This window comes from Neofelis nebulosa, chromosome 9, assembly GCF_028018385.1.
Source record: "Neofelis nebulosa isolate mNeoNeb1 chromosome 9, mNeoNeb1.pri, whole genome shotgun sequence".
Classification (NCBI taxonomy): Eukaryota; Metazoa; Chordata; class Mammalia; order Carnivora; family Felidae; genus Neofelis; species Neofelis nebulosa.
In genome coordinates this window covers 107,094,741-107,117,079 of record NC_080790.1, presented here as the reverse complement: position 1 = coordinate 107,117,079, position 22,339 = coordinate 107,094,741, and the positions used below count along the sequence as shown (strand labels likewise).

At 38.2% G+C, this 22,339-nt stretch overlaps 1 protein-coding gene across 3 annotated transcripts in view; it reads left to right on the top strand.

Annotated features, from left to right (window-relative positions):
- The window catches only part of PLCB1 (phospholipase C beta 1), a 706,541-nt gene that overhangs the window by 494,449 nt on the left and 189,753 nt on the right, over positions 1–22,339 (top strand). For all 3 annotated transcript variants that reach the window (XM_058684913.1, XM_058684915.1, XM_058684914.1), the window contains exons 8-9: positions 2,576–2,676; positions 4,097–4,263. In XM_058684913.1, the coding sequence (XP_058540896.1) occupies positions 2,576–2,676; positions 4,097–4,263 (268 nt within the window). The remainder of the gene's footprint in view (positions 1–2,575; positions 2,677–4,096; positions 4,264–22,339) is intronic.

The window sequence follows — 22,339 nt, the reverse complement described above, 5'->3', positions numbered from 1 at the left end:
CTTGGACTACAAGGCAGGAGACCTAAGGTCAGGTCCCATATCCTGGGTTCACCAGCAAACATTAATTAGGTGGCTATTAAATGCCTGGCAGTGTGCTTAGGACACAAAGGAGTTAAATAAGAGATAGTCACTCCACTCAAAAACTCAGTCTAGTAGAGAATCAAACATATAAAAAATATGGGGAAAACTGCATGATAGATGCTATAATGAAGATATATAAATGTGGATTGTGAAAACAAAAAAAGAATGCAGCATCTCTAGCTAGTGTGGTCCAGCAAGACTGCAGAAGAGTATTTGAATAGTGGGAATGATCTTTAGAATGTTAGGCCGAGAGCTTCCTCCTGCTCAGATAGGACAAAATGAATCTGTTACATCCACTTTACCAAATTGTGAGATCCAGGAAAAGAAAATATGTGAATGAGATTTGTGAATTTCAGCCCTGTTTAAGATGTAAGGAAGTAAGACTTGTCCATAGCTTTTCCAAAAATTACTCCCCTATATTCTTTCAGTTTAGCTTTCATAGATGCTCATTTTAACTCATGTTTCCAAATTATTTCTTCTCCCATTTTCCTATACTGACACCAAAGACTTTAGGATATCCTCATCAGTCAAGTTGGGCAAAGAAAAATGAGACAAAGAAAATCAGCTGTATTGAATGGGGTTTTTTTCCCCTATGTGCTAACATCTAACTGGCAATGAAAATAATATTGTGTTTATTGAGATTATCTCATTAATATTTTCTCTTTAATAGAAAGTCCTAATTCAGAGCTGGCAAATAAACAATGGTCAGAGTTTTAGGAAAGCATATTGTGTTCTGAAATTATGTGTATGGAATCTTATATAAATGACTTCAGTTGAATCTGATTATCCTACGGGAATTCTATTCTATCAACTTCCACCTTTCTCATAAATTACATTTATTTACTTAGTAAATATTTATTGTGTACTTACTATATGTTACACACTGCAATCACAGCAGTTAACAAACAACACACAGGTCCTAGCTTGTGTAGTTCTTCAGGTTAGAAAGAAATCGAACCATACAGCCGGGAGCACAATACAGTTAAAGAGTGTTGAAATATGACACCAGTGAAACATAATGGTAGCACAGAAGGGAAGACAAAACCCAGTCCAGGAGGAAGAGCTTTTAAACTAACGCAAGAAAGGAGAAAAAAAATAAGAGGTTTGGATCATTGCTGCTTAATGGACCTTGCTATGTGTAATGCTGTATGTGTTGTTTGGTTATATCAAAGTTCTGTTTTGCAAAATAGATTTTGTTCCTGCTCCATAAGTGGATTTACTAAAGGAAATATTATTTTATTCATTCATTCCACAAATATGAGACTCCTGCTGTCTGCCAAGTAGTGAGCTAAGGTCTCTTATCTGTTACCAAGCAGTGTACAATTTCAGACAACAATTTTAGGTATTTCAATAAAAGTACATTTCAAAACATATGCATATGGTAAAAGGAAGGGGTGTTTTTGGTTTAAGGGTTTGAAAATAAAAATAATTATACAAACACATAGCTGAAATAGGAAAGCAGCATGAAGAATGTCCTTCCTGTTAACAAAGGCTTGAATACATGCTTCCGGTTTCCATGGCAGCCCGACTAAACAGAAAAATAAGTCATAGAAATGACTTTTTATCTCAATGACTTGGTTCCCAAACAGTAGGACCAAGAAAAGTCTGTGAGAAATAATGACTGGTGCTGTCCTACTTACAAAAACTGTTTTACAATTTATCAGATTACTTAAGCCAGAAGGAACATTGTTTGAAAAAAAAAAAAAGATACAAAATTGGAATTTATGTTTTCATTTTGAAAATGTCTGTCTTGGGGCACCTGGTGGCTCAGTTGGTTGACTGACTTCGGCTCAGGTCATGATCTCACAGTTCGTGGGTTTGAGCCCCACGTCAGGCTCTGTGCTGACAGCTCAGAGCCTGGAGCCTGCTTCAGATTCTGTGTTTCCCTCTCTCTCTGCTCCTCCCCCTCTCATGCTCTGTCTCTCTCTCTCCTTCAAAAATAAATTAAAAAAAAATAAAAACTTTAAAAAAAAAAAGAAAATGTCTGTCTCGAGTTTCTTTGCTCCTCAAAAAAAAGAATTCATTCAAACATCTGCTAAACAGCACATAAACAATGTGACTTCTCTTTATGCCACTGAACAGTTAAAAATGGTGAAAATGACCAATTTTATGATATGTATACTTCATGACAGTTTTTTAAAAAGATTAAAAGTAAAAAAGAAAAAAAATGCCTAAAAGGAAAATCTGCTAAACAGACCCTGTTTGTGCTAAGTCTAACTTACTTGTAAATGTACTTTAAAAATTGCCTTAAAATCCCTGTAGAAGGAGAAAACTCTTAAGCTTAAATTATAATGAAAAAGCAACAGAAAGTTAGACTTTTGATACCTCAAAGCCAGTGTCCAAATGAACTCTACAGCTAACCTCATGATGTTTTCTGAATGTTCACCCTGATCTCCGAGAGAAACAGGAAGGAAAAGAGAGACAAGAAAACAGGGAGGGGGGAAGATAGAGAAAGAATAAGACATTCTACTGACCATGTTGCTTTATTTCCCAGAATGATTCAATACCTCAAGAAGATTTCACTCCAGAAGTGTACAGAGTTTTCCTGAACAACCTTTGCCCTCGACCTGAAATTGATAACATCTTTTCTGAATTGTAAGAGAACACGTTCTTTTAACCCACTTTTTCTTGGCTTGCAGAGGTGCTCGGGGTGGCTCAGGCAGGATTTTGAGCAATAGAGGGATATGGAAGAACTCTTTATGCACCGTGTACGATAACAGCTCTTGTGTGTAATTTGTTGGGAGACCACCAACATTTCTACCCCTCATGTGCAACCCCTGCTTCTAATGAGTGAAAGTTGCTGTGATTTGTTGCTGGGCGTTCTTAGTTTACAAATCATCTGGGGCTCTGTTTGGTTTGAAGATTATGGCTAGAACACAGCATCTTGGCTCAGTGGAAGTATATCCATGGTGCAGGAAGAACTCTTACCTGGGAACCGGTCAGGTCACGTCTCTGAATCACATTAGTGAAATGAGAACTTTGGATTGCTAAGAACTGCCCCAGCTGAAAATCATTTGCTTCTATTTTAGAAAATTCATAGGCATTCCTTTAAAAAAAATAAATGAAAAAAATAAATAAAAGAAACAAACCAAAACACCAGGGCAAATGCAGAGCAGCAGCAATTCACCTTTCCTAGTATACTGAAATCTGCATGACAATAGAAAATCAATCCCAAATTGATTGACAAAATAAGGATTTTTTTTATGTGGAAGACAAGCGAACAGCGCTAAGAATGATGCAGGATATACTCACTTTGTGATGTTTATTGCCATTAACTGTTTATTGAACATCAGCAATATTTGCACCATTGAACTTGCTGTGGGTTTGTCAAAAGGATTGAAAGGGAGTTTGAATCGTACTATGTTGAAGATTTATAGACTTTTGCTGAAACAAAACTTTTGACAAGAAAAATGTACCCAGATTGTTTACCTTTTTTTTTGTTAGTAATGAGTAATACATACATCTCTAAACAATTAAATGGGATATGGGAATTTGATGACTAAACCATACATTTAGCATCATAATAAAAAAAACCAAAACACCCATACCTCTATGTTCAGTTGAAAGTGGTGCATCCTTAAGCACAAGATGCAATGTTTTCCTTCTGTGAATTTTCTTATGAATCCAGTATGGTTCAAGGCCATTGCAATTTAGTGGCAGTGATTGCAAAACATACTTTCAATATGTTTTATTTTTTAAAAATTGCCTTAAAATCCCTTTAGAAGGAGAAAACTCTTAAGCTTAAATTATAATGAAAAAGCAACAGAATTTTCTTATGAATCCAGTATGGTTCAAGGCCATTGCGATTTAGTGGCAGTGATTGCAAAACATACTTGCATCCCATAGAATACAGCAATTGTGACAGAGCAGCACGTTTTTAGGGCAAGATAGGATTTTAAGATAGCTTGCTCTTTCCAGGTATGGCAGGGTTTTATTTCCCTGTAGCTAAATGCAAATACATGAATGAAACTCTGTAGACAAATTTTCTAATTTCTTGGTTTTTAATTGCTTTTAGTGGTGCCAAAAGCAAACCATACCTTACGGTTGATCAGATGATGGATTTTATCAACCTGAAGCAGCGAGATCCTCGGCTAAATGAAATACTTTACCCACCTTTAAAGCAAGAGCAAGTCCAAGTACTGATTGAGAAGTATGAGCCCAACGATAGCCTTGCCAAAAAAGGTCAGTCTGCCCCACACTGTAGGGAAGCTGGTTTCGAATTGTCAGTGGGTCACCTTTTGTAGGTATCCACAACAAGGACTATTTAGGTCCCATGTTTATATGCCTGCTTTCCTTTCTGTCTTGAATCACTAGTGGTTCAATTAGAGATAGAATTTTTTAAAACTTCGATGTCTGGTTATGTGTATGTGTACATAAAACATTTTCTTAAATGTCATTTGTTTTATCTTAAATTTACCTAGTGACTGAATGCATATTTCTTGAACAAGAAATCCCATATCTTTAAGTTTGTCTTTTTGGCTTTATTTCTAGAAGTTCTGTAAAACGACCCATAACTTTTCCTAAATCTTTAAAACTACAGAGACTCTTTAATCCATTAGACCCTTGTCTTATTCTAATTTACCCTACTGATGAATTTTTCCACTTATAGAAATACAAAATTTGGCCTTTTATCTAAAAACCAAAAAAATCAGGGATGACTGGTGTCTCAGTCAGTTGAGCATCCAACTCTGGCTTAGGTCATGATCTCACAATCCGTGAGTTCGAGTCCCTCATCAGGCTCTGTGCTGACAGCTCAGAGCCTGGAGCCTGCTTTGGATTCTGTGTCTTCCCCTCTGTCTGTATCTCCCCCACTTGTACTCTGTCTTTCTCTCTCTCAAAAATAAATAAACATGAAAAAAATTTGTTTTAATCAATGTTGATAGCAAAATTTATTAGTCTAATAATTGATCAGAAAGATAGTTCTACGTTGCCTGTAAGTTCTTAAGAAATTTATGTTTTTGACTCTGGAGAAATGAATTGACAAAATAAGTTTCTGACGATTTACTTGCTGGGAGTTTTCAGTTATATGTGGCATCACAGTCCCTGAATAGGCCCTTCGGCTTTCTCTTTACTACCAAGAACAATTCTCACCTGGACTGAAATATCTTCACCGAGAAAACTGGTGTGTTATTACTGATGTTATTGTGCATTGCCTAGATATTCCATAGAGAGGAAAATAAAGTACAATTAACCAACTATTAAGAAGAAATTAATTGCATATTAATATGCAGGCAGTTCATAAGTAACAGAAACAGCTCTAGCAAGCTCAGAGTCATTAATAAGTATGGTTATCATAAAAATAGACTAAAAAGTCTTTTAACCTTTGTATTTATTCTGGAACTAGTCCTCGAAATGAAAATAAAATGCATGAATTAAGTATAAAAGTAAACTATTATCATTAATTTTATTCTGCATGTTACTAGTTGGGAACTTACAGATGAAATTTTTTTTTGGGGGGGGTGGTTTTTGTTCATTTTCTTGGTCAAGCACTTTGCCTTTGTTGTTGTCATCATCCCTGTCACTGCCATGAAGGTAAGGTTGTTAATGGAAACTAGTGATCAACAGTGTGTGTCGGCATTGCCAGGCCCACCCCCCTGAACCTAGTTACTCCTGACACCCTTCAGTCCCCAGAGCCACAAAGATGGGATTTCTCCTTATCATTATGCAAAGACTAATTCCTTGCAGATTTCTTGCCCGGGCAGCTTGACAGTTCCCTTCTGAAATCTGAACTTCACCAAAAATAACTAGCACAGTGTTATAACAAAGCCAACAAGACCTCTAAAAATGGTTAGCCTGTGACACAGAAGAAACAAATAGCTTTCGTGAAACCAGTGAGACACTTCAGAGACCAAACTTTGCCCCTCTCTCCACTGTTCACACCACACTGCAGATGGTCCGTGCCTCAGCCTGCATATGACACTTCCATCCATCACCCTCTGATGACCTGAAGGCAGTAAAAGACTCAAAGAGAAAAATTTATGACAGATTATTGTAAAACTCTATAATCCTAGAAGAACTGATTTAGATTCTAATGGAAATTAAGATGATATGTCTTAGCATTTGCAAGTTTATTTAGTGCTGTCTTATGGAAACACTAGCGATGAATTCCATAATCACGACAGCACATAGGGGCACCTGGGTGACTCAGTTGAGTATCTGACTCTTGATTTCAGCTCAGGTCATAATCCCAGGGTCATGGGATCAAGCCCCTTGTCAGGCTCCACACTGAACATGGAGCCTGCTTAGGATTCTCTCTCTCTCTGCCCCTCCTCTACTCACACAGGTGCTCTCTCTCTCTCTCAAAATGAATAAATAAACATTAAGAAGACCTAAAAAACTGTTTAAAATAGATAGATAGATAGATCGATAGATCGATAAGTAAGTAAAATAGCAATTTTGGTTTTTTCTACAACTTCCTTTGATATGGATTATAAGCCTCCATGTCAGCCCTGATGTGATTTTTTTAATCATCGATTTCATTTCTTTTTTTTTCTTTCTTCTTTTTTTTAATTTACATCCAAGTTAGTTAGCATATAATGCAACAATGATTTCAGGAGTAGATCCCTTAGTGCCCCTTACCCATTTAGCCCAGCCCGCCTCCCACACCCCCTTCAATAACTCTCTGTTCTCCATGTTTAACATTTATTTATTTTTGAGACTGAGAGAGAGAGAGAGCATGAACAGGGGAGGGTCAGAGGAAGAGGGAGACACAGAATCTGAAACAGGCTCCAGGCTCTGAGCTGTCAGCACAGAGCCCGATGCGGGGCTCAAACCCACAGACCGCGAGATCATGACCTGAGCCGAAGCCGGATGCATAACCGACTGAGCCACCCAGGTGCCCCTGTTCTCCATATTTAACAGTCTCTTATGTTTTGTCCCCCCTTCTGTTTTTATATTACTTTTGCTTCCCTTATGTTCATCTGTTCTGTGTCTAAAAGTCCTCAAATGAGTTAAGTCATATGATATTTGTCTTTCTCTGGCTGACTAATTACGCTTAGCATAATACCCTCCAGTTCCATCCACGTAGTTGCAAATGGCAAGATTTCATTCTTTTCGATTGCCGAGTAATACTCCATTGTGTGTGTGTGTGTATATATATATATATATCTCACATCTTCTTTATCCATTCATCATGGATTTCATTTCTTAGCCCAAAAACTCCTGTAAGAAAATGAACTTGAGAGTCTTTTTGTTTACTGCTTCAGCTCTATGTGAACAAAGACTAGAGAAAAGTGTTTTATTGTGTTAACTATTATTTCATTGTCAAAAGGATAATGATTTTGAAATCTTTATTTGTAGGACTAAGAAATTGTCGAGTTAGACCTCAGTTGGCTAATAACTAAGAGTTTTAATTATTTTTTTCCAAAGATGAAAATCAATTTTAACATTTGGTTTTGCTGTTCACAATATTGGATGTCTGACTAGGAGTTTTTCAGAAACTTTTTTTTTTTTTTGCATCTTCTTTATTTATAAGGTAACTGCAAATAAAATCTAACAAAGTACAATTTAAGAAAGTATTGTTTAATTTCAATATGATGACTGGTACGGATCTGCAAGAAAATTAACTTGCATTCATTATGTGACTTTCAAAATGTACATTATTATTTTGTAAAAAGCAAACCAAAATTTTGAGGTTAAATGACTTACCTGAGATCTCGTACCAAGATGCTCTTCTAGAGAGCAGAGTTTTTAACTTCCAGTCAACGAGTTAATACATTTTGATTAATAAACATGTAAGAAAATAAGTACTATATTAGTAGGATATAATTATTACAATTACTAATTATTACCATATTATGATAGTACATTGTAATATGCTTATATTACTAAGTATACTTAACATAAATATGGTAGAATAAGATAGAAAATCAGTGTATTACATTATAATTTTTTCTGCTACTTTTGTTTTGATTGGTTCCTCAAATGTGCACAAGCATTAGTTAAATTGACCTACAGATTCAATTCCAATTATCTGAAAAAAGCACTTCCATATTGCTTATATTTGTTATAAAATGCTAAGAATAAGATGCATCCACAATATACATAAATAATAATATAAATAAATTTTCTGCTATTGAGAAACTATTTTTAAGTAGGTGTTAAACAAGTAAACTTTACACAAAGTTGACATATGCTAATGTTTAGTTTTTATATGCACTTCACGTAATTTTTACATAGAAGGTAATCTAAAATTAAATGAAAAATTTCCAATATGGCCAAAAGCCCAAATGCTTAAACCGTACGTTAGATAACTAAACATAGATGTGTGAAATGAAACTCCAGAAGGGATAATGGACTTTGACGCTTTGTGGGCCTGCTGTCATTGGCATGTGGGCCACATTTCCATGCTGGAATTTCTGTTTCTGCAGATGTATATACTGGTTATAAATAATCACAGGGTCTCTGTGCAGTGTAAGGCCAAATGTACACATATTTGGGTTCCACAAAGAAAAAGTTTAAATCTTGTTGCAGAAAATACTGTTCTCAAGGGAGTTCAATTTATTTTTACTATTGAAAATCACACTTTGAAGAATGCCATGGCCCCAGATCAAGGAATGTTTCTTCCTAACCATGTTGTTTGCACTGGAACAAAATGCTTAATGCTAACCCATGCTTAACACAGAAATACATAATGACCCCTGCCTCTTCCAAACCAAAGGGTCCTGAATGTCAGTTGGAAGACTAATGTCTCCCAGAGTTTTTCTTTTCTTTTCTTTTCTTTTCTTTTCTTTTCTTTTCTTTTCTTTTTTTTAAATCACTTACACTCTGTAGAAGGAAGGCTTTGAGTAAAATTAGCATGAAAAAGAATAAAATGATGCCTTAGGTAACAGACTAAAGATTAGATTTAACTGTTCTGTCTGTAAAAGAAGGCAAAAATTCATTAAAAAAAAAACCAAACCCAGAGAAAATGGTTGAGTTTTTTCATATTTTTATCCTTCTGTGAAGAGCAGGTGTTCATGAGTATGTGTTAAGCAATTGAATTAATATATCAGATTATAATATTACCAGATGTTTCTAACTACATTCCTTTTTATCAGCAGCTCTTCCTCTTAAATTTTTATAAGGTGTGCTGTACAAAAGCTTCCCTGCTTTGTTGCAATTAAGTCATCAAAATGAAGCTATATAATCTCTTTTAGTAGTTGATCAGTACTCACTGGGTTAATAGTTTAATAGTTAAAATGAACTCAAAATAATAGCAAATGGATTTGGCTTTAGGCAAAGCAAATAGAAGTTCAGGTATAGTGAGCATTTTTGCCTTAAATAGACCTATGTTGATGATTACATCAGTAGAAATAACTATTGTGTATACACACACACACACACACACACACACACACAAATATATATGTATCCATTAGACTCTCCTAAAAATGAACTATATTATATCATTATTGTCAATAGCAAGAAGCACCCAGAATGTGCTAGAAGTAGCACTGGACTTGGGAGTCTTGCAACCATAGTATTAGGTGGAACTCCTTTAGTAGAAAAATGACAGAAAGTTAACTCAAATTGAAGCCCAGAAAGAAATTTATTGTTGCATATGAACAAAAAGTCAAGCTGTGTTTCGTGTTGATCTCAGCTTATCAATAACCAATATTGTGGTAGGACCAGCACTTATGGTTCTTATTATGATTTCAAGATGCCCGTAAGCAACAACCATCAGGTAATTTGGGAAAAAAATAGATGTTTATTACTTATAAGACCTGAAAATCACACAATGCACTTGGGGCCCCACAGGGAGATCACTTATAGAGAAAGCACACTCACAAGTCTGGGTTCTGTTTTTCTAGGGGTTGAGGGTGGGTGTCTGGGGTTTCATGGGCTCACTCTTTACTGGTGAATTTAAAACATATGATCAGGAAAAGACAACTGGCCTAAATGGCCAGTTATTGAAATTAAGCAAACTTTCTAAATCAAAGGAGTGTCAGTGTGGGGAGGTGACCTGGCTCCCTATCTATCCATGTGGCTGTCAATTGGTTTATTCATGATAGCTGTCTTTGAAGTGGGTGTCTTTTTGAAATGGATGCCTAAGCCAGCAAAGCTTAAGTCAGGCACTTGCACTACAAAAAATAAAAGTAAATAACAACAACAATACTATCAGGACTCACACACTACAAGGTGTTAATGACTTCAAGCATGACTACATCAAAGGGCTCCAATGATGTCATAAAGAATTGTCTTTCTTCCTCTCCAATCATTTTCTCTCTACTGGCTGTAATATACCAGCGTGGGCACACTCTCCTAAAGTAACAAGAAGGCCACCAGTAGCTCCTATACTGAAGTTACTTTTACTCATATTTCCAACAAAATTACCAGAAACCAGAGTCTGTCTTAAGTCACCCAAGGCCACTGCTGAACTAGGATCATCATGGCCTGGAGAATAGAGTGCAATAATTAAACAGACTTAGGTCACATGACTCTCTTTAGAGCCAATGAGGGGTCCACTACCCATACCACATGGTTTGTTTGGACTGACAGTAGGAGTGAGGTTGTTCCCTGAAATTCAGTCCTGGTGTGCTTCCCCGAAGAAGGAGCAAAAATTCCCTGACCGGGCGGATAAACACAGCAGATCCCCCTAAAACTGGGTCAGAAATCAACAAATCATCATCACTGTTTACCTCACCTTAGGAAACCATTTAACCTCTTTGACTTATCCCACCCTCTAGTTTTCTCATTTTTTGAAAAAAAATCCCTGAGAAATTACTGGGAGAATTAAGTAAATTATTTGTGATAGGAGGGTTGCATGTATTAACGGTTGGCCACAAAACCTTTGCTGACTTGAACTATGAAAAGTGGTAATTGGTATTTATAACAAATTATTTCAAACCATTTTTTATTTTTATTTTTATTTATTTTTTTATTTTTTTAAAAAAAAATTTTTTTAACGTTTTTTTTAATTTATTTTTGAGACAGAGAGAGACACAGCATGAACAGGGGAGGGGCAGAGAGAGAGGGAGACACAGAATCGGAAGCAGGCTCCAGGCTCTGAGCCATCAGCCCAGAGCCTGACGCGGGGCTCGAACTCGCAGACCGCAAGATCGTGACCTGAGCTGAAGTCGGACGCTTAACCGACTGAGCCACCCAGGCGCCCCTCAAACTATTTTTTAATCTGGAAGTGCGATTCACAGCATTGGGCAGCGGCATTCCTGAATGTTGCTGTCTCTTGGCTAACAGGCTTATTTCACTTATTTCAAATAATAATAAATTAGAATCTTTGAAGATGAAAACTGAAAAAATATGGCAAGTCCTATCTGTGCACAAATGTTCATTTCTGACTCAATCATTCTTTCATAAATATTTTTATTAAAATAAAATTACAGTTAAAAATGTGAAGATTTACACTGGAATCTTACCATTTACTTCATAACTTAATTTTCCTGGTAATTTGTTTTTAATGTTTGTTTATTTTTGACAGAGAGAGAGATAGAGTGTGAGCAGGGGAGGGACAGAGATAGAGACACAAAATCCGAAGCAGGCTTCAGACTCTGAGCTGTCAGCACAGAGCCCGACGTGGGACTCTAACTCATGAACCATGAGATCATGACTTGAGCCAAAGTCAAATGCTTAACTGACTGAGCCACCCAGGAGCCCCTTCCTGGTAGATTTTTAAAAAACAATTATTTTCCCAGCACCATTTCACTTTAGTCTAGGTAGAAGTCATTAAAAAATAATGACTATTTTTATTCATGTCTACTGTCTATCCTTGAAAGATCAAACATGCCGTAATTAAAGGGAAAGGCTGGCATAGTGTTAATTGTTAAACCAGTTAACCTCAGGCAAATGACTTGACTTGCTGGAGCTTCAGAATTCTCATCTGTGAAGTGGGATGATACCAACCTAGCAGAACTAGGTGCTCTTCCCATTCCCCTGACACTCATGGTTCCAACAAGTCAGCAGTCCCACTACAACTCTCCAGAACTTTCCCACAGCCCAGCTACAGTCAGCCTACAAGGGGTGAGACTTCATGGTCCCAAGAGTGGTTTTCATTCAGGAAGTAGTACCTTATCCCCCTTGCCCCTTATGCAGGATGGTTTTGATGCTTGTTCTCCCAGAGTTCCCCAGTGGGATTGGACCCTAGTTGCCTACAACTGTAACTTGGTTGATAATGTTCCCTTTACTAGGTCACCTTTCCTTCCTTCCCTTTTCATTTCTCCACTCCTCTACTGTTATCTCCTGGGGTTGCCTCCCAAATAAGTTACTTGCACTGAAATCCTTGTCTCAAAGCCTACTTGTAGAAGAACCCTAACTAAGATAAGCACTTTTCATAAATCGCCCTCAGAGTCAGAAGTGAAAAGTGGACAAGATTAGAGTAGCTGAGCATTGAAAGAAAAAAAAATGGGAGGAGGCAGTGCCCACGGCCTGTCCCTTCCAACCTGTCATAGGACTGTTTATTGTTACCATTCATGAAGGTCTGGCTGGCGGCCTCAAATCCTGGGCTTTCCTGTCTATGAGGGACCTAGCTACTTAGCCCAAACTCTCAGACCAAAGACGAGGCAGCTAAGGAAGGACAATATTGAGACTAGGACCATATTTCCTGTGCCCCAATGCAGTGTCCTCCCTAGCACTTCCGGCTCTCACTTGGGGCCCACCACCAGGATTTGCTGAGAAAGGAGATACAGGTCAACTGTTTAGAAGTTAGCAGTTGGCATCCACAAAGGTCGTTTTCAAACTTGTCCTTGACATAACCTACTTTATTTGTGTTTGTTTCTTCCAACAAAGTTTCACAAGGAAGGCCAATGTGTAGGGAAACCTTTCAAAGCACTATTTTGGTTGAAGAAAGGGGGAGTCTGGAATAGAGCTGGTGGTGGCCTCGCCTCCACCTCATTCTCTGCAGGCGCTTCTGTCAAAACCCCAGGAGATTCAGGATGCTAGGTTTAAAAACCACTCATCTGGAGGAAATATTGACAGGTTTAAAGATCTGCCTCACAATTAAGACAGCATCTATTTAAATATTTCTATATAGATTACCTGTTGAGCAATCCAAACAATAAAAGAATTGGAATGAATGTACACAGTCAACTCAAACAATATAGAGTCTCTTCCTCAAAGACAAAGGCAGATGAAAACTGGGTGACGTGTTCAGTTCTTTTCATGGCTTAATTAAGTTACTACAGTGAGAAAGCGGCTGAAAAGCCACTCTAGTATTTTATTGATTAAGATCCCATTTAAACTCCACCTATTGACTTTCTAGCCTTCTGTGGAAGGTCACAGAAGAATGACATTATCAACTGTGTGTTCAAACTCCTCTTAACTTTGTGTTTCCTATGTTCATAGACTTCTCTGTATTTCAGTCTGGCTCAAATGAAAAAAAAAATTGTTTCAATATTGCCATTATGAGTCCATTGTTCATTAGTTGACTTGGTAACATACTTCCCTTTCCCTTCCTTGATTGCATTTCCTCCTTTCCCAGGAGTCTGAGGCCTGAGGAGAGGCCAATGCCTGGCCTAGGAGTCCTGGGTTTTTCCCTCCTCCAGGCATTCTTTCAGTGACCTCCATGTCTGCTGAGAAGCATGGCAGTAGCCAGAAAGTCACAGCCATGTCCATTCATAGCTGAAGTAGCTTTTATTGGGAAAAAAAACAGTCAGGAAAAAAATAAGTTGTAAAAGACTAAGTCAAATGCCAGTTCCAAGGTGTGGGGAAATGAGTTGGGTAGCCTAATCCACTCTAGAATGCTGAGTTTTCTTAAAACCTCTTTCCCTCAGCCAGCTATCTCTTCCCAAGGTGCTTTGTAGTTTCATGTGAGAGCTGAAGGGACAAAGCAGATAGTGGCTACTTTCCTGAAAGTAGCATTAACATTGCTAACTATGATACCTCCCCCTTCTCAGCAGAAGTCAGGTGGGACTATGGCTCAGTTAAAAAGAATGCCTTAGTAGGTAACACTGCTGGAGAAAAGCCACTAAGTCATAGGCATTTGGCCCCCAACATCTGCGTTACCCATAGCCTAGTATTGTTAATAGTTGGTTTTGTACGAAATAAGTGGGAAAGAAACAGTTCAAATGCAGAGAGAATCAACTCCATGGAAAACAAACTGTGTCTACAAGGAACCCAGATGATATGAGATGTGGACTGTTTACCCTAACACTTACCAGCTAAAAAATGTGCCATGGCAATAGGTGAAATAATGTCAGGAAGCAGAGAATGATCTATAACTTCGTTAATTCGTTATAGACATTCTAGAAATTCTGTCTTAACTCTGAACCACTGTGGTCTCTAGGAGTCCAGAGTGAAAGCAAAACAGAGTAAAGATTATTTTAAGATGAAGGCTTAACTGAGGATGTTTGACAAAATCAACCTTCTCACCTAACACTCTACCTTACATGTAGAAAATAAGCCAAAGATGTTTCTTATTAATGTTGCTATTTGTCTTTGTTTGGGTTCCCCCCAGGAGCCAACTCTGGGAGAATTCAAGTACAAAGAGTTTGAGAGGTGATACAAAAGAAAGTGAGAACAAGGAAGGGAAGGCAGATAGTAAGGTTGTGAAACCAAGCAAGTTATCCATGCGTGTAACTGGGACTCAGTCCGGAGGTGAATTCTAGAAGCCAATGTAGAACACACACCTGAGTTTCCCAAGCATTGTCACTGCAGATGCTGTTAGGAAATATTAATCCTCAGGCACTTCCGGCCTGCATCACATAAAGCCACCAGACAAAGAGTTGCACATGGAAGTCCAGCCCAACCATATTTCCTGGGGCACCAACACAGGCTGCTACAATGTCATTACAGACAAAAACCATATTCACCATGATCACAATAGTATAGAAAGAATTCTCCATCCAACTCTGCAACTATAACAGGAATCTCCAGCACGTCAAAGGAGAAATCCTCCAAGGTACCTGATGCTCTCTGAACTATTTTCTTTATTCTCACACATACTTGGTGTAATTGCATGGACACTTTAATCTGACAAACATGTATTATCCATGTGGCTTAAGAACTCCAAAGAAGTGGAACAAACTCAAGATAAAGTCTTTGCTCTTAAGGAGACTATAATTTGAAGGGGAAATGATATATACAAATAACTATAATACAAGATAGAATGTAATACACCTCCATTCATTCACCCAGTATCTATTGAGTGTCCTTTGTGTGCCAGGGAAGCTTGGAGGGAAGGGGAAGTTTTTTTTTATTGAGGTTCTTGGGAGTGTTGGGAATTGCTCTAAGAAGGGAAGGCTTTTGAAGAGGAAAGTGACATTCAAACTGTATTTCAGGAATGCTGAGACATATAAGGCACTAAGAGATAACATCTAAGTAGCTCAGAAAGCATTAGTGAGCACATATTCTAGGCCTGCCTTTACACTAGACACTGGAAGAGACATAAATGAAGGGAAGTTTGTGATCTTTGCACTTAGAAAGCCAATGTTGCACCTGACCAAGGAACATGACATTCTAGTTAAGAATCTAGAACATTTTTGCCTCCTTTACCTTCTGGTCAGGAGCCACTGTAAAGGGTCTTTTCTGATAAAGCAAGATGACAGTACACTAATAAAAGGCAACAAACTGTTCGCAACCCTCTGAGAACCTCTAACCTTTAACCATTAACCTTTTACATAAATCTAGTGTAAAGACTCCAAGCCTGTGTTTGAAAGATCAAGTTCTAGGATAGAGAAGATACATATACAATTGAAAAACATGGGTTTGAGCTGTGTGGGTCCACTTATACATGGATTTTTTAATGAATAAATACAATACAGTTCTGCAAAAAAAAAAATAGGAAACAAAAAACAAAGAAAAACAACAACAGCAACAAGAAAAACACCACATGAAACAAAACAAAAAAAGAGATCAAGATTCTAATATGGATTCTTTCCTTACCTAGCCACGTCCATTTAAAAGGACTATTAAATCTCACTGGGTTAGAGCTTGTTTATCTATTGTGTCAAATAATAAAACTTCGTCCTACCTACCAAACAGAACAGTGAGGAGTAAATAAACTCGCAGATGTGAGAACATGTTGGTAAAGGGAAAGTGTTAAATCAAAGTTAGGTGTCATCATTAAGAACTTTCACACAAACCATATCAACAAGTTCAACTGAGTGCAGGGGAGACGGCAGGGACACAGAATCCCTGACAGCTGGCTGAGAGGTTAATCGGCAAAGGCTTTGAGAGGAGCAGGTAGCCATTTAATGACACTATCACACAATAATGTGATTAAAGTAATAGAACAGATACGCAATCAAGATGAATAAGAATCTGTAACACTGACTCCAGGATTGGAAAATAAACAGATAAAATCAAGAAACCAGCAAAGTTCATTATACTCTTACAAAAGCACAGTTAGTTGACATTTGTAATTGGAAAGTTTGTGCCCAAGCAAGGGTGCTTGAAAAGGGGACATTTAATAGATTATTTCTGAAAGCAGACAAATAGATTTTGGTGAGCCATGGACTATGAAAGCCATCTGCACTTACTTTCCCTGAGCTGGTCTAGCAGAACTCACACAAGGGTCACAGCACCAGGAATAAACATGAGCCAAGGAAATAGCTTTTCTGTGCTGTGCTTGGACTTAGGAGGTGTTAAGCCATTGGGCCAGTAGCATTCCAACATTCTCTGATATCATTACGTTACAAGTGGGGATTGAATGATGATGAATGGATTCTCAACCACCTAATCCCATGGACATCTGAACATTTGAGTGCCAGAGCCTGCCTAATTGGCATTTGGCTCCACAGAATGAGGCTGGTGGCCATGCTAGCTGGCAGACACATGGTCCAGTTTGCCCGTCTCAACTGTGTGATGACTTTGTGTGGATTTATAGGCCATCTGTCTTCCAAGGCTGCATTCGTAGAAATCTCTGTTCTTGTGAGCTTTAAAAGATTTTACCTGCATGTGTTTGGCTACTTTTTTTTAAGCCAACTAACCTGTTTTTTGCTGTTTGGTTGTTTTTTGGGTTTTTGTTTTTTGTTTTTTTGCAAAACCCACAAAACAATGTCACATCTTCTGTTTAGCATTTCTCTGGTCCTCATGTTGGTATAACAGGTTTCTCGTTGTATTTTATTTTTCGTGCTAAAAGTCAGACTCATGGGTTGGAGAATAAAAATGTTAGAGGATGCCTTTAAATCACATGCAGAGATTAGAATGTAAATTAAGTCTGGAAAAGAATTTTAGTCCTTGATAGACAAATCCGAATCAAAGAGCTAATCCTCACGCCTCTGCCAGATGGGTCACTTGTGCTGCCTGAGCCCAGCTTCTTTCACAGATTAAAGTAACACGTTTTAGAGAGATAAGTAAATCAGGGGGAAAAATTGCTCCTTGGTCACATTCAGGGCTATTTTTAGGACTAATCCAGAGTGCCCAGATTAAAGCCAACTGCCATGGATGCAAGACCCTCTCCTTTTCATCATCTGTGTCCCTTATCCAGCCCAGTGCTGGGAACGTTATGTGGACAAACATCATCAGTCGCACACACCACCATCTGTCCTTCTCCATTGCCCCACTCACGCTTTGTACCCCTGTGACCTCAGACAAGCCACTTAACTTCTCTAAGCTTCAGTTTGTTCAACTAAAAATGGGATAGGATTTTTCTCATAGGATTTTAGTGCCTGGCACATGGTCAGTGCTCAAGTAAGGGTAACACTTCCTTCAATGATGATGATGAGGATGATGATGGCGATTATCATTGTTATTATTTACCTTCTCCCGGATTATGTATGGTATTCAACAGCAGGATAGCATAATAGTTAAGAGCACGGAACACAAAGCCTGATTACCTGGGTTCCAATCCCATTTTATCCACTTGTAAACTGTGTTACTTTGGGCAAGCTACTTGCCTTGGGTTTCTCATCCACATAAGGGGCATAAATGTATTACCCATTCCATGGAGTTATCATGAGGATGAAATGAGTTAACATTTGCACATACTAAACAGTACAGAAAAGTTCATTAAATGACATACTGGAAATAGATAAATCTCAAGAAGCTCTTCAAAGAGCTTCTCTGTCTTCCTTTCTTATCCTGCTTGCACTTTTACAATACATTTCCTTTCAAGTCAGAATCCATTATTTAAAAAAAAATACTGTGTTTGTAAATACAGCCAGTTACATTTTCTTTCCCTGAGCCTCCACGGCATAATGTTTTTCTTTAGCGTTTTGCTGCTCCAGCTTACATCTGCTTTTAGGACTACCTCAGGAGCAGTTCCATGCCAGTGCTTTGATGCCATGATTGGGTCATTTCCAAGGTCACCATCCTGGTAAAAAACACATACTGAATAGAAAAGAACCTGATAGCGGGACTTTCAAGGCACCTTGGTAATGTGCCATGAATTCTAGAGATCAGCTTCTGAGCATGCCTTGCTGTACTTTTCTCCTCTGGTCATGCAGCTCCTGTAAAGTATCATGAGAAAGTGTGGTGCTGAGGACTCACCACCAACCTCAGCAGTTTCAGGGCACAGGGGAACATCAGCTTGTGGTAACTGACCTTATCGATAGTCACTTTCATAAGCTTATAGGTAGAATATGAGGGCTTATGGATTTATTTCAGATATACTTCTTGTGAATTTAAAAAGAAATTCTACCAGGGCTGAACAAAGAGGCTAAGAGGCCCTGTATTGAATAGGGCAGGTGACTTGTCATTGCAATGTAGTGACGAATCAAGTCTTCTATTGTTTAAGAATTGATCTGCCCTATTCTGAATTATCATAGTCCCCCCTTTGTGGTCTATTTTGATGGCTTTAGACATTTAATGCCAATCTAATTAGTGTTTCTGCCAGGGGCTAGGCAGAGGGACAGGGTAAAAATAAAACTTTTCTGCTGTTTCTCGCCACTGGGGAACACCAGGGCTTGGAACTTTAAGGACATCTCCTGGGAAAGGAGCCACAACCTTTTCTCTTCAGGACACACTTGTCTGGAACTTCCCCTAGACTTGGGATAAGGAAGTCTTAGTGGAGGAGTGCCCTCAGAACCAAGAAGAAAAAACATCCTTTCCTCTACCACCCCTCCCTTCCCTGAGGCAAAATTAGAATGCTTTGTTCCTACTGTATTGGAGAAGAGTGAGAGGACTTGGAAAGGAAGAGAGGAAATATCTCATCTGAATACTCCCAACTACACCTGAATTGAATATGTAATTTATCTCAGCTGCCCTAGAATTTAGTTCTAGAAGTCTCCTTAAATTTTTTTTAGATTTAATCAGAAAATTTCTCAGGCAGTGCTTTGAACTCAAATTATAATTTTACATGAGAGACTTGGAAAAAAGAATTACATGACATCAAATTAAATCTGGATGTATTTTCTTCTGATTGAATTAAGTCATGAGGAACACATCCCATGACCACCATAAGGGGAGTTGGACAATTCACTGGCACCCATAAAATCAAAGGCTGGCTTGTCTCCGTAATGACTGCCTTAGAAGCATGTAGACACTGGCACCTCCTTACACACATTAACATACCTGTTCCATACAAGCAGCCTTGTGAGGTTGGCAAGAGAAGCAAAGGGGACCAAGAACCTTTCTTCCTGATAAGTACCTGAGTGCTGAGACTGCTTCTGTGACTCTGATAACACTCTACCTGGGAAAAGATATAGCAAGGAACAGCCAACTGACAAATTACCCATCTAGCACCCTCTCTGGTGAGATATTGGTCATTGCTTACTCTTCACTAGAAAGATGTAAGTAAGAGAAAACCAGGGAGGCCTATGATAAGTCTCTGACCCGGCAAAGTAGGTCAATGACAGAAGACCTTCAGCTCCTCCCATCTGATTCGATTTCCCTAAAAATGCTAGGATCAAAGGGCAAAGCATGTGAAATCTGACTTTATAAATTTAACAGTCTGGTGTAATAGAAAAATCATGGGTGGACCCCTGGGTGACTCAGTTGGTTAAACGTCCAGCTCTTGATCTCAGCTCAGGTCGTGATCTAATGGTTTGTGAGATGGAGCCCTGGGTCAGGCCCTGTGCTGACAGTGTGGAGCCTGCTTGGGATTCTCTCTTTCCCTCTCTCTCTACCTGTCCCCTGCTCATGTGCATGCTCTCTCTGTCTCTTAAAATAAATAAACTTTAAAAAAAATAAAAGAAAACTCATGAAATATCAGGATAAATATGATGGTCTGAATATATTCAACTAAATTAAATTATCTTGAAACTACACTAAAATTAAAGGAGTTTTTTTTTTTTTAAAGGCGTAATCTGGCAAGGGTGGAGACAATAGGCTAAGAGACAATAATTACATAATGTCAGCAGCTAGTTATATGCTTATTGCTATTACAGACTGGGGAAACCTATCATACATCTGCCATGTAAAAAGCTGGGGACTAATCTGCATTACTCCATGAAACCTTAAAAGTCTTAAAAATTGATAGTGTCAGGTTCCTCTGGAAGTAGGTTTTGGAGTACAGCCTAAAATAAGGTTGACTACTGTTTAAGGGATAGTCAGAACTCCTCCCTGGATAAAGACTAAAGATTTACTCTCTGGAGATGAGGAAACAGAGGGTCTGAGGATGACACAGTCCCAGGTGAAGGCAGAGCTACAATTTTGAAAGCAAGGAGATAAAGTGATCATAAATGTACTGAGTGCTGAGTTCTCCAGCCTTCTTTCCGCATTTGCTCTGGAAGGCTGATATCCAGGCCTGTATTCTCCTGGCAAGTGATTAAATAGATCTTCTCTCAGGACTCTGATCAGCCCGGGATGAAAGTCCTAAAAGTATTGACATTAGCAGTCACTCCAAAGAGACAAAGACTGATCTCTCTGCAATGATATTTTATTTTCAAGTTTATAGTCAGTTATCCAGATGCATTCAAAAATCCAGTGAAACTTTGTAGTCTACCGTTTTGAAATATGAACAGAAAATTAAAAATTTCTAGACAAATGAAAAACTTTTTTTTCAAGTAGAAATAAGGAAAATGTAGCTTTGGAGAAAACAGTGAGAAGAAAACTTTAATTACACATGTGCTATTTATATCCTTAGAAAGATAACAGAACATATTGCACTAAGGAAAAAAGAACACAATGCTATTTTTTAAGAAATACCAGAGAACACAAACTGGCCCTTAGAAGGGCCCTTAGATTGAAAAGAAGGGCAGGAGAAACAAAAACATTAAAAGAGTATTGGAAATAAGGCTGAGGAAATCTCCCAGAAAGTAGAACAAAGAAATAAAATTAAAAATTTGAGAGAGGTTGTATTAAAATGCAAACTTTGACCAAATAATGTTCCAGAAAGAGAGAACAGAGGAAATTATCATAGAGATAGTTCATGAAATGCTTCAAAGGAGGCAGAAGGAGGCAGAGCAACAGTTGATGGCCATGGCATTTGTGCAACACCACATGACAGTTTCTTTGCAGCAAAGATATTGCTGAAGAATTATAAGACCTCTAAATGGCCACTGGGACCATCATTTTGTCATGCCACTCACCTCTTCTATTACTTTCAAGATCGTTTCTCCCCATTGAAGTCCAATCTTTTCACTCTTGCATCACTGGTTTCCCTTTTCATTGAACACCTGAACTTCTGAACAAAATAGCCTCATAGAGCAGTGTTTTTTCTGTTCCTTAAGGGACTTCAATTTTTCCTACTTTGGTTCTGAATGGTTCAAAGGCTACATACACTTACTATGATCTTTAGGTGTCATTATATGAGTGGCATATCCAATTGGAAACATACCAGTCTTCTAACAAGAAAATATGTAAAGGGCTTTATTTGTAGGCTTTGTAAGCTGGCCTTATCCTTCTGGACTTATCTTCTTGGTTTTATTCCAGAAAGCTGTAGCATTGCTTTTAGTTGTAGTTTGATGTTTCCTAATGTCATCCTAATATGGGACAGTTTGTTTTTGATTTAGCTAGTAATCATCCCTAATATATTAAATCACTGGAACTCAGAATTTATGGGAAGAAGAGACTTAAGAGCTTGTATAGTTTACCCATCCTGTGGTTGAGGAATTTGCCCCTTATCAGTTACTGCTGGCAGAAATGGAAGCTAGATTTTTTTGTGTTAATTTTTTTAATGTTTTCATTTATTTTTGAGAGAGACAGACAGAATGAGAGTGGGTTGGGGCAGAGAGAGAGGAAGGCACAGCATCTGAAGCAGGCTCCAGGCTCCGAGCTGTCAGCACAAAGCCTGACACGGGGCTTGAACTCACAAGCTGTGAGATCATGACCTGAGCTGAAGTTGGACACTCAACCGACTGAGCCACCCAGGTGCTCCTGGAAGCTAGATTTCTTATTCTGTTACTAATTTGTTTAGAAAAACAGTGTTTCCTAGCTTAATTCTCAAGGTTTTTTATTTTTCTATGCTCCTCAGTATACCAGGAAAAAAATGTAAGCAGTTTTGCAA